General features: G+C 38.1%; 3 protein-coding genes across 9 annotated transcripts in view; 1 reads left to right on the top strand and 2 right to left on the bottom strand.

Moving 5' to 3' along the window:
* The first annotated feature begins 3404 nt into the window (after positions 1-3404).
* LOC107270322 (alpha-protein kinase 1) overlaps positions 3405-12561 on the top strand; it is an 11486-nt gene continuing 2329 nt past the window's right edge. Inside the window, exons 1-8 of one of the 7 annotated variants that reach the window (XM_025087703.1) lie at positions 3405-4917; positions 4992-5122; positions 6160-6263; positions 9025-9467; positions 9559-9848; positions 9950-11098; positions 11454-11755; positions 11901-12561. In XM_025087703.1, the coding sequence (XP_024943471.1) occupies positions 6167-6263; positions 9025-9467; positions 9559-9848; positions 9950-11098; positions 11454-11755; positions 11901-12561 (2942 nt within the window). In that variant the 5' untranslated portion in view covers positions 3405-4917; positions 4992-5122; positions 6160-6166. Of the gene's footprint in view, positions 5998-6159; positions 6264-9024; positions 9468-9558; positions 9849-9949; positions 11099-11453; positions 11756-11900 lie in introns of all 7 variants that reach the window. The other 6 variants (XM_025087705.1, XM_025087704.1, XM_025087698.1 and 3 more) reach the window with 6 other exon arrangements.
* On the bottom strand, positions 6372-7996 carry LOC107270336 (transcription factor Adf-1). Its single transcript, XM_015745268.2, has 3 exons — positions 7651-7996; positions 7014-7390; positions 6372-6956 (listed from the first exon to the last, which is right to left on the bottom strand). The coding sequence occupies exons 1-3, from the start codon at positions 7784-7786 to the stop codon at positions 6684-6686; spliced, it is 786 nt and encodes a 261-aa protein (XP_015600754.1). The 5' UTR covers positions 7787-7996; the 3' UTR covers positions 6372-6683.
* Positions 9049-12561, bottom strand: part of LOC107270328 — a 24143-nt gene continuing 20630 nt past the window's right edge. The window contains exon 8 of the mRNA XM_015745256.2: positions 9049-9176. Coding sequence (XP_015600742.1) covers positions 9138-9176 — 39 coding nt within the window. The 3' untranslated portion in view covers positions 9049-9137. The remainder of the gene's footprint in view (positions 9177-12561) is intronic.

Below are 12561 nucleotides of genomic sequence, written 5' to 3'. Positions count from 1 at the left end.
TTTTTATACGGCGCAATTAATGTGATTGTGATTTCATTTATGGATATGACACGTATACGTAGCAGGATAGTAATTCAATTACGCGTCTTATTACAATAAATGTAGGTAAGATGGCAATTAGCTGTGTTGAACGATACTACTTATTGAATTGAGAAAAATATTTTGTTTGATCTGATAGCAACGTAAATCATATATACGGAATACACAGAACAATGTAAAAAATATGATAATCAAATAACGACTGACATTAAAAAGTTAGAAAAAATAATCAGTATACTTTATTGGACTTAATATTAGTAAAGCCATTAATAATGATACATCATTATTTTTTTATTAAAAAACATGGGATTTCATCATTAAATATCCTTTTAAAGTTATCCACACTGTACAATATTTTCAGACGACTCTAACGTTTCGAGCAGTGGTGTTACATGAATTTATAAACATTTTGCAGCTAGATTCAAATTTCATATACCTTTGACTGAAAAGCAAAGAATATAGTGCACGCGTCAATAATATTTTTTTTCTCTAGTAACGGAAATTATTTCAAAATAACTTGTATACTCGTGAGAAAAGAACATAAAAAATTCGTGGTTGAGTTTATATTAGATCACCTTATACGTACGTTGATCTTTTTTCCAGACGTTGCTCATATAACCGAATCCAAAAGAAAAAAACAAGATCGACTCGACAGATCTTAATTTCACAAACGCTGTGAGTTGAGCTTCTTAGTAGTGACCTTCAGGGCATAATACATTATTTTTATAAAGATAATTTAACAGGGTTACAATATTATATTGAATGTAACGTGATACGGTCGAGCAGAGTAAAAAACATGCGTATATAATATTCCCTTAATATTTTCCTGCAGCTTCGCCGATACGAAGGTTTGAAAAACATACATATTTACGTTACGTAATTGCCACGCCCCACGTGGAACTGGTTTCAGAAGCCATGTTCCGGAGAATGTTCCAGCGCCATGGTTAACGCGTCAAATCGGGCTAAACATTTTCAACGGACTTACATGTACGAGCCTTCTATTGTGAAACACTGCATCGACCTGGCAACAGCGCCACCAGACGACCTCGATTGGAGCGATTAAAAGGCACAGCCGTTGCCTAGCAACTACTTGGGGCCAGTAAAGTGAGGTCAGCAAGAGATACCAACTACAAAAAATACATCTGGATATACATAAAAAGAAACAAAAATAAATTTATGAAAGATGCTCACAAACGTTTGATCATAAAAATGAGTACTAAAATTTTAAAACACCAATTAAATTTACATTCATAGGATATATTGTAATTTCTTTTATTAAAAATGCAATAAAAATTATTATCATGATAAAACCATTAATCTAATTTAGTACGATAAAAATTTCCTTACAAAATGTCGTCGTCGGATCTGTCATACGTAATCATATAAAAGCTTTCAGTCGAGTTTGCAACTGCATTGTTGTCGTACAATATTTACAATGGATACCAGAAGAGTAAATACTGCTTCCCATAAACCAAGTTCCTACCAGCGACGTACTTGTTCGTGAATGTATGCCGGGAGTTCTATAGAAATTGCAGTGTTGCCAAGCGGACGCTGCTATTTGAAGCGGGGCGTCGTATGTCTAAGCTCGTTGTGTATGTGAGTGAAATATAGGTATACTCGGCAGTTACAGTCTCTGCTAAACATGGAACTTACGACGCAGGAACTGGCTCTGCTACTGACGACGCAAGACAAGGATGTATTATAAGGGGTCGCGAGCAAGAAGGAAAAGAAGTAGGTTAGGTTATACTGAGTACCGGATGAGGTTGAAAGAAGTAAAGTCCAGGGTTGCCAGCTGCTCAAACGAAGCAGAATCTTCTGGGTAAACAAGACCGCTGACGGCAATTGTAAATTACTTCTAAGCAAAAGAGACATTTGCAACGACTCCTCAGCTCACCTTGGGGGCAACTACGTGAAGCCATAGCGAAATTTCCTTTTCACGTTATATTTAGGCTCTGTCTATTTAAAATTACATTTCACGCTTAATGTATAAATTGGATAAGAATTTTCACCAGTGATCATTCGGTTGTATCGTATTTTTTTTTCGTTTAGTATGTGTAAAAAATTAATCACAATAATTTTCGAAGATGGTTCTGGCCCCATAGAGATGGGATTCTGCCGAAATAAAAGGAATAGATATCGGCCATTTTAACTTCCCCTACAATCCTGCCAATTAGCACCAATGTCCGTGGGGGAACACCTCGCAGTTACCTCGCAAGCGTATTAGTTGAGCAGAAATAAATGAAAAAAGATAAACGTCAATCAATTGGGAAATCAACCACAACGATACGTCATCTATAGAGACATGCACCACGCTACCAATGAGCAAGCTCCAGGAATTAGTCATATCGTTGAAACTTGTTCGTATACAAAGTTCCTATAAAAGTTAAAGAGTGACGCGACCCTTTTTCTCTGTCATGTATACGTGGCAGCATTTAGTAGGCACAACTTGAACAAGAGTTGCCAAGCGATACCAGGAGTGAGACGAATTTAGAAAGTTGTGCGCAACTGGCAGTAAAACTGGAATTTGGAGAAAGAGAGGGGATGCTCGAGCAAAGGAGGGTTGGTGGGTCAATGTACGTCGTGGAACTTCTCCCGCTCGTTTCCCCGTTGCGACCGCCCAATCCACATCCTACGAGAGAACCAGCACCGGTCGAATCTACACAAAGAGGATTGGATCGCCGTCAGTACCAACGCCAGACCGTAAAATAATTTCCCGTACTAAATGGGTGGTGGGTGTGGTGGGGAACCAAATCGATAGTCAAGTATTCAATGGAAAATCCCCAGCTAGCTCAAAATTTCGTTAACCAATTGAACAATTGTAATTCGTTAACAACAAGACTCACCACTGTTAAAATCTAGCTGTCGTGGACATACTGTATAATATTAAAAACTGTTACGAAATTATAATTAAATCCTCCTTCATAAAACCGATCATTTTAACTATTTTATGAAAAGTTCACAATTGTTACTGCCGTAGACGTAATTGTATGTAATCTAAGAACAAATTATTCTTAAATTTTATTAGAAAATGTCGTTATCATGCAAGACAGAGTATAATAACAAATACTGATAGCACACAAATGCACTCTTTCGTTACATATTAAATATACAAATTGGAATTGCGGTATTTATTCAGCTATAATATTGCACCACATTACAATTATCCGCTAAAGCTAATAACACAGTACTGGATGCCATAGTAATAATAGTCATCTCAACTCTTATAAAGCATCCAATTATATTAAATCTATGACAACCTTTCTTTACGACGCAATTCTACTATGTATGAAAATGTACATGGAACGCTGTAACGTTTCAGGCATAGTTAAACTTAATATTAGCATATTCACCCAGCCTTGGTAGGGCTCTTAACGGCACCGGTATGTTGCAGTTAAGAGCGCAGTATAACGGCGCAACTGGGCGAGTCATTAATCCAAGGCCTCAGTGTACAGTGGTTGGAAAAGACCCAGCCGTTACGTGTTCAGTGTAGCTGGCAAGTATAGGAGTGACAAAGTATAAAAATTTTCCACCAGCCCAGGGGACAGTACTTTGAAAGAGGCGCCTGAATGTAGTGTCACGATCAATAGAGGCCAGATTCGGCTGGTTTCGACATGTTCCGTCAAGTTCCCCTGGTTTCCTCCGTCCACCACTACTGCTCTACTACTACCACCATACTATACCAGCCAGCCAACGAGCGAAGCAACTGCCGTCAGTCGACCAACCAGTAATCTTGCACCTCTCTCCCCCAAACCTTATTTTAGACATGGACACGTTATATGGCAGGAACTCATACTCTCATAGGCTTTTTTACAAAAGGAATACTAAAAGAATTACCTGTTAAAGGAAAGTTCCCCTGAAATTAAAAATGAAGGTGTTGAATGGAAATATTGATAAAGCTGATTATTTTGAACTCTGAAATTCTGGTAGTGCTAGTGGTCAGCGCATGCGCCAGCGCTAATGCGCCGCGCCGGATGAGTAGTAGTAGTAGTAGTAGTAGTAGTAGTGGTGTGTGAGAAGAGAGAGGCAAGATCCACTGCAACGGTCGAGGATAAAGTATACGCGACGGTATCGCGAGGAAATCGTATGGATAAGAGGAAAGTTAATTGTTCGGTCGTATTGCGTATTGATCTAAGTCCTTAAGAAATTGAGCGAATTCCTATTTTCACTAAAATAAAGGGGTAACCTTATTGATCATATTAGCACGTGTTGTTCTTAGTACTCCTTAGCAACCTCCACAGACGGTTAGTGTTGAGACAAGTCAGAAGAGAGAATTTAGTAGCTAACAATATAGATACATAGTTTCTCTCACAAGCTCAAGTGACGCAAATAAAAGAATAGTTGCTATCATGAAAATAGGGTATAAAATATACATGTGAGCATAAAACCGTAGAATAACTACTAGGGTAACCATCCCCTTGTACATTATTTGATACTTTCATGGAGAATATCGCACGAGAGTATCATCAATCTATAATGATAAGTTGGAGGGTAGGAAAAAACGATACGATAGCCAGAGCAGCCCATTCGCAAGGTATATAATTGTATGGAGTACTTTAATCAAGTAAAATTGGAGAGCCCCTGGAGTTTCTCAGAAAGCTCCTTCTCATAAAATATAATTTGAGATATGGAAGGAGGCGGTGCTGTCTTTGTGACAAAGGAACAGCAACTCACCGCATAATTCTCGTAAACATAAAGCCCATGTACCTCCTGACGCTTGGATGCTCTGGGTATTGGACAGCTGGCATTTACTGTGTTCGTATATAGGGAACCATGTACTATATTAAAAGAGGGGTCAAAGGCGGAAAACTCTAGTTGGTTTATGCACTACGCATGCGTTAAGTACATCCTTGTCAATTTCATCGGTGCCCTTCCTTTCTGGTATTGTAAATATTACATTAGGTTAGGTTCACTTAATTTCAATTCGAACCCCCTTTTGTACTTGTTGGGTACAGCGGAGGGCCTACACACACACTTATACCAACAGTCGTACATCATGACTATATAAATACGCCAAGTGTGTGCTAGGTTGGAACTAACCCAACCGTCCAACCAGCGATGAGGCATCTGGAAGGAGGGGCAAGATGTAAGCTCTTGGTACATACTCACTCATAATGTTAAACAGGGTCGACGCGCGCCGATCCGCGCGGCCTTAGAAAACAACGCAACTGAACACTCTGAACCGGCCACTGAAAGCGCCTGAACAGTTCGGTACAGCTCTGACGTTAATTTACCCGTTGTGTTGTTTTCATCACATCGACGCCATATTGTCTTTTCGATATAATTAATAAGTTGGAATTAGTACGCAGGCCTCGCACCTGCGGCGCCGATTCTATTTCACTGAACACCGTTACGAATGAGCCGCGTGCAGTAATCTGTCATAACATTGTCCGCCATTTTGAATCGGTCGGTGCAATCCGAATGCAGTACACCAGCTAATAACATTTGATTGAATTTTGAATACTTTTACCGAGTGTGCTGCGAGTTTGACTCAATTCAAAGTCAATACGGCGATCGGCGTGTTTTTGTGGGACACGAATGCAGCGACTATTGTGCAATTTGACGTTAGTTGGTAGACGTTGATGAACACGCGATTAATTAAATATTCCTTGGATTTGTGGCCATGAACATGATGTTTATAGAACATTACCGACAGTGTAGATGGGATTAGCCTTCTTTCAAATGTGATACTATTTATGAATTTTTCTCCACGACGATGCTTGTCTTCGATTTTTGAGTGCTACGCGAAACGGAATATTGAAAACATCTAATTACACTAAGATTGGTCAATTGAATTTTTATAAATATTCACACTCCTATGAAATCATTAAGTGTGAATGATTAATAATTGCATATGTTACATGTGACCGATCAACAAGCAAGATTGTCTAGTTAAAGTTATTGAACTTGTTTAATTTTTGTAAAACTCGTGTATGCTTTGTAGCATTATTGACAATGCTTGTAAGTATTCATATACTGAATGTTTTTTTGATTATAGAAAATAAAACAAACGTATTGGAAATTTCAGTGCACTTATTACTGTACAAAAGGAATTTACTGACGAAATACAATTACGATGCAGTATAACAATCATTTAAATATTGGATTTTTTGTGTATTTCAGATTGGAAATGAACAGCCCATTGGAGCATGATTTTGTTGAATTAAAGTTTCCTTCAACAGGAAAATCTCACAAGAAATCATCTAAAGCTGTCCTAAAGGATTTCGGTATGTTGCATAAATCTTGTTAACAATGTCGCTTCTATGAAGCTCAATAGTATTGTATATTTTCAGTTGATATATTTATTAACTGTTTGTATATAATTAAAAATTTAATTTATATTTAAGTCAGTTAATATTGTTTATTAATGATCAATCTCTTAATGAATTAAAAACATATATAAATTTTATACAAATCTCCTTGATATTTCACAAGCTTATTATAGCATAACACAAACATTATACCAATGCATGGAGAAATACAAATTTAGCAGTTATAGGAAACTTAATATGATTGTAATAGTTCTGTGAAATCGTCTTGTTTGACAGTAAAACTAATTTTCACCATTAACATAAATCAATAATATCACTGTATATCACAAACAAAAGTTCAACTTCTATAATCAACAACTTGATGTTCCATTTTGATCACTCCATAAAAGTATTTTCGAATGTTGTCACATTTTCTGTAGAATCAGGACCAAATTCAATGTCATAAAGTATTTGCTGAATTTTAAGCTTGGCTTCAGCTCTTTGCCTCGAGGTAAATCTTCGCAATGTTTCTGCGACTGACATACAAAAATAATGCTCTTCATCAGCCACATACGATTGTGAATTTAGACAATGGTCTACTTTCTGCAAATGGCTTCTATCATCTTCAGATACATGACAAAAATCAGCTGCTTCTTCTGATGATTGCTCCTGAATTGTAAAAAAGAAATTTCACACCTGATTGTCAGAACTATTTGTTAAACTTACCTGATAAGACAGCAACTGATTATTCTGCTTTTTCATTTTTAAGTCATCCTGATCATCATTCTTATTTTGATCGGAATGACTCCGATCATTTCCATTCTCACAATCCAAAGCAACTACCCATTCGCTTGTAACATTCAGATCTCTTTTTGTCTCAGTAGCAGAGTAAGGTCCCGGTTCCCTTTTTATGCTATTTGTTGTAAATCTTCTTCTGTGAACTATATAGTCCCATATGAATGACATATGATCAAGTAGTGGCCAGGGGCCAGCCACAGGTCCTGCACGGGATTTTTGATCGGATTCGCATCCTGATGATATTAACTTTTTTTCCCTCACAAATCTGTCTCGTAAGCTTCTCCATCTATTTTTTGCTTCTACAGCTGTAAAAAATAAAATCTAAGTTTTCTAAGTTTTCAAAACCATCAATCTACCATATTATCATCAAATTTTTTCAAGAATTAAATAGTGTTCTGCCATTTACAATTACCTTAAAACTATTTTAAATTCTACCAAGCAAAGAAGAAGAAGAAATATATTACAACCTCTTCTGCGATAGGTTATGTTATGTTATTGTGTACACGCAATATCACTGTAACACATTGCATATCAATTGCAGCACCAGATATGCCTCGTGACTTACGTTTTACGTTGAGTTTTCCCGCGATGTTTATCCACGCTTTATCTTTTATCGCATGGTATCCACGAAATTTATTATCATAAAGCAATGGATATTTTTTCACCTCCTCGATCAGCTGTATGTCATCAATCAGTGACATATCGCGCACGCCGTGCCGTGGCCCGTCTTCGCGTTACGTTTTTCGCAAGTCGGAGGATCACGTTGCAGTTTCACTGCAGTCGCTCTTGCGTCTTACGTAAAGTCAATTATGGCGGGAGAATCGTACCGTCGCCATTCGCATCCAATCTCCTTTTAGTCCTTTAGTCGATATCGACTGGATACCACGATTAGTAATGCTTCGGTAACGCAAAAGTGTCTTTACTGTCTTCTTCTGTAATAAACGTATACGCATTGTAACTGTAAACATTAGCGAATAACAGAGCTGCAAACAAGCAATGGCGTCAATGCGGAGCTTTTCCATTCGTCGTTGCTTACAGTTTCGTGGCGTATGCGTCCAATGCGTCCGCTATCTAGACGGCGTCTATTCGCACTGGATAATAAAAGCAATTGGACTTACTAAGTTTCTTCTCGTTGCCTAAACTTTTTCCACTTTTCAAAAAATGCTAATTTCTTATTGGATAATATTTTGTAAGTAACCAATGAGAATTTGCACTTTTTGAAAAGTGCAGAAAGTGTAGGTAACGAGAACAAACCTATTCTTCTTCCTTCCGTTCTTGATGGCTGCCTCCTGTAAGGAAATGTGCTAGATTTATCACTTATGTATGAAGTGTCCGTACAATTGAAAAGAATATTCTACCAGAGAACATTGCATACTATAAAATGTGAGGTTTAGAAAAAAAAATGGAGTGCTTGTTCAGACGTGATTACGTAAGGGAGCTTTTAGCACATAATACATTGTGTCGGTGACAAACTTTTAAAGATCCTTGACTTGACTTATCGTGCTTCTTTGTAAAACGTTATGTATAATTGCAACTGTTTATGGCAAAAGTTTTTTTTTTATATTGTGGTTCCCGCCATAATTATTAGTTGATAAAAGCTTTGTGCGCTACCTGCATTGCGCACGCAGTGAAGTATACTTCAGTCTGGTAACGTTAGTGCAGCAGGTGGGCGGGCAAGATAAGATAGTACATAAACAATCATATTGTGACCAGGATTCACATTTACGAATGATAGTCATAAGAATGTAGAGTATGAGTACTTTATAAGTATGGTATAAAAATATGGTAAAGAAATTGAATAAATATATGTATAAAATATCAATGAATATCAGCCTCTGTTGGTGAATGTTACGTCAAGGCGCTATTTTTAAACTAAGAGAAATGTGAGTTCGTAAAGGTTAATAAAGTTGTTAATGTAATATCAATTAATTTTTTGTAGATGCACAAAACTGTCGGAGTACGGCAATAGACGATCCACCAGTAGCGTTTTGTGAGATTTGTGGTCAACAATTCTCAACCAAAAAAGATCTACGGTCACATATCCTTGCTCACTTAGGACAACCTCGAGTGGTCCTCAAAAGAATTTCCAACCTGAAACCCACAAAGAAAAAACATAACGATACGTATCGCTTGGATCCAGAAAAAAAGGGTTCTTTGAAATTGACTTTGAAGAAACAGAGCAGTACCGATTCTTTAAAGCTCACTTTGAAAAAATCATCTAAATCAAAGGACTTCACTGTTGTTAATTCAAATTTTGATTTCAATACAAATATTTATTGTAAGCAAGAACTGGCAGGTACAAGGAAGAATGAACAGACTAATGTTAAGGAAACAAAGGAAGGAATCGAAGAGACATTCGAGAATGTGATAGAGAGTCATGAGGTATTAATTGTATTTATAAATATTCTAACCATACATTAGTATGTATTAGAGTGTAGATGAAATATTAAGTTTCTACGTGTTACGTCGATAGGAAAATGAAGAAAATACAGATTTTAAAACGAACGAGCCTCATGAGTCTTTGGACGAACATGAAAGACCTTCAATGGATACTAACGAGGGTGACTCTGGTGTAGGGAGTGATACTGTAAATCCTCAAGAACGAGAGGATCAAAATGTGGATGAATTATCAGCTTTGGATTATTTCGACAATACAGAAAAAAGACTGACTGATAATGAAGATCTAGAAGAATCATCTGATGCTATAGAAGCAACTTGTAGAGAAACTATTGAAAATTTAAAAAAACTTGGAGAACAATCCAAGTAAGCACTTATTCTATTAGTACAGTAATATATCCTTAAACAAAAATCTTATATATAAATCTTACAATAATTCTATATAATTATTCATATATGTATTTTAGTTCCAGAACGTCTAGCCCAACATCAAACGAAACATCAGTTGAAAAAGAACAAGAAGTGGAGGAGGATATTGATAATCCATCAAACATGGTCCAACAGTTTGAAAACAATTCAGCCATTAACATAGTTTCAAAATCGCCAGTAATTCCCATGCAATCGCCAAACCATACTTCACCTTCTGATATGGAAAAGCAGACATCAGTTTTACCGGACGCCAAATCCAGTTTTAATAACAATCAGCTGCCCAGTGATCTGTCGTGTAAGGATAATGAAAATAACAACAAAGGAAGTGATCAAACAGTCATAAATGTAGCCGATAGCAATGCTGACTCTACCGGATCGATTTTACAAAATTTCCTTATTGAGCATCAGAGAAGAAGTGAGAATGAAGCATCGTTAAGCGATAGTCCACCACCAGATGAAACTGAATACGTTTCTTTAGAGAAACTGGCAGAGACAACATGTCGTGTTTGCAATGAAAAGTTTAAGGATATTGCACAATTGGATGAGCACAAAGCCAAAGCGAGTCACTATCAATGCAATATACCGGATTGCATAAATTTAGTGTTCAGTTCATCTCTGGAAGTTGCTCTGCACAAAGCTCAAGTTCATGGAGCGCCATTATCACCTAATATCAGTCAACTGTCACCACATTTAAATTCGAACTCGCCTCATTTAAATACAAATTCACCCCATGCTGTCTCGATGGAGTCCACACACGTTTCTAGCACATCACAGCACAGCAGAAACTCTCCATTGACATCATCCCATCAGACCAGTTCCCCGACGTATGCTACTGTACCAAACACCACGCAACAGATGCTGCCACCAGTAAATTTTGAACAGCTTCCGGCTCCTGTGCAACAATTGGCTCAGCAAGTGCAGCGAATGCCATTGCCGCAACCTCAGTTACCGCCAAGTCTTCCTCCTGGAGTAAATACAATGATTCCTGGGGCAAATTACTTTGCGCAACCCGCAGGAAGGCCACCAATGTACAGGGTTACTGTACCACAAGGGATGCACTATCCTACACAACTAGCTCATCTGTATTCACAATATGGTGCAGCACCATATCCACAAATGGCAGCACCACCGCAGTTACATCCACCAATGCCTCGAAACAGATATTCTTCAGTCATGCAGGGTACAAGGTTTGTGCGCTGTTAATAATTTGAGACTGAATCTTTAACTTAATTTTAGTAACTACTGACATTGACGACTTAAACCTTTCATCTGTGTATAAATATTATCTCAGTCGCACATTTAGAAAATGTTTGTATACATTCTTTTTGTTTAACTACTTCAGTGATTGTTATTTGTTACTGCTTGAATCGACCATACCTTGGCAGCGTCAAATTGTTATATTGATACTTGATAAAGCAAGTAAACTTATCAAAAGCTTAAGAAATGATGCTGCCCCATGCGTCTCTCATTGCTTATTCTGGTGCAAATATAGAAATGGTCAATATATAATTTGATTAATAAAATAATTATCTGTTTGTTTAGAGCACCCAGGATGTCACAACCAGGTGCGGGTCCACGGCAGCAACGCATGAAAAGGCCAATTCATCAGACGTTGTCACCACAAACACAAAACAATCTCTCCGCCATGAAACAAAGGCGACTCGACGTTTTGTTACCTGACAGAAATGAAGATGCTGACTGTCACGTGATAGCTCAACAGAAGAGAAACGACGGGCTACCCGTGATACAAAATGTGCAAGGAGCAGCAACACAACAACCATCAAACAGAGCCGACTCTACGATACATCTGACGGACTCTATTACTCTCAGTGTACGACAACCTGGTAAGATTATCTGCACAACTTCTTGGCGGAATTTGCTAGCACGCATCTACGCTACTTTTCGTTCATGTTCCTCTGCTGTCGTTTTCTTTTAACGTAACGGAAGGGACGCATCTCCATCCAAAAAAATATTTTTACTAAACTAAAGGTTCCGCCTCAGCGCAATCACAGAATTCCTCCGCTGCTGGTGCAAAGAAACCAAACGCGGAAGCTGTAGCGAATGTATTGGCTGCGCGCGGTATTACGGTTACACCTGCTGCGAATAAGAACAAAGTGAGCGAACAGAACAAACAGCAACAACCGCAGCAACAGCAGCAGCAGCAACAACAGCAGCAACAACAACGGACGCCACCAGTACAGTCTGCCGTAAATGTTACGGCGATAAATTTGAACTCTGCCATTTCGATCATACCTGCAAGTTCGCAAAGAAAGGAACAGCAGCAGCAGCAACAACAACAGCAGCAGCACCAGCAACAACAACAACAACAGGCTCAATTTGCGGTACCGCAAAATAGACAGAGTAAGCAGTCAGCTAGCGACGTTGAACGACCGCCAAGACCTCCTACGGTGGATCTGACTCAGGATGGTCCACCTCCACTGGTAGCAACTAAGCGAGGGCGACCTTCCTTGTTAGCATTTTTCATCTTTTATTACAATGAGTTTTCCAAATTTTCCTTCTTTATTGAATTGTTCCAATTATTTTATAGAAATGTATTGACTTGTCCAATCTGTGAGAAGAGCTTCCAGAATCAAGGGATGCTGACTCTACATATGGGCACGCATCGAACATCGAACAAATTGAATCACAA

This window comes from Cephus cinctus, unplaced genomic scaffold, assembly GCF_000341935.2.
Source record: "Cephus cinctus unplaced genomic scaffold, Ccin1 Ccin1_scaffold0727, whole genome shotgun sequence".
In the NCBI taxonomy this organism is placed as follows: Eukaryota; Metazoa; Arthropoda; class Insecta; order Hymenoptera; family Cephidae; genus Cephus; species Cephus cinctus.
Note: the sequence above shows the minus strand (reverse complement) of the source record. Positions and strands in the feature narration are given on the sequence as shown.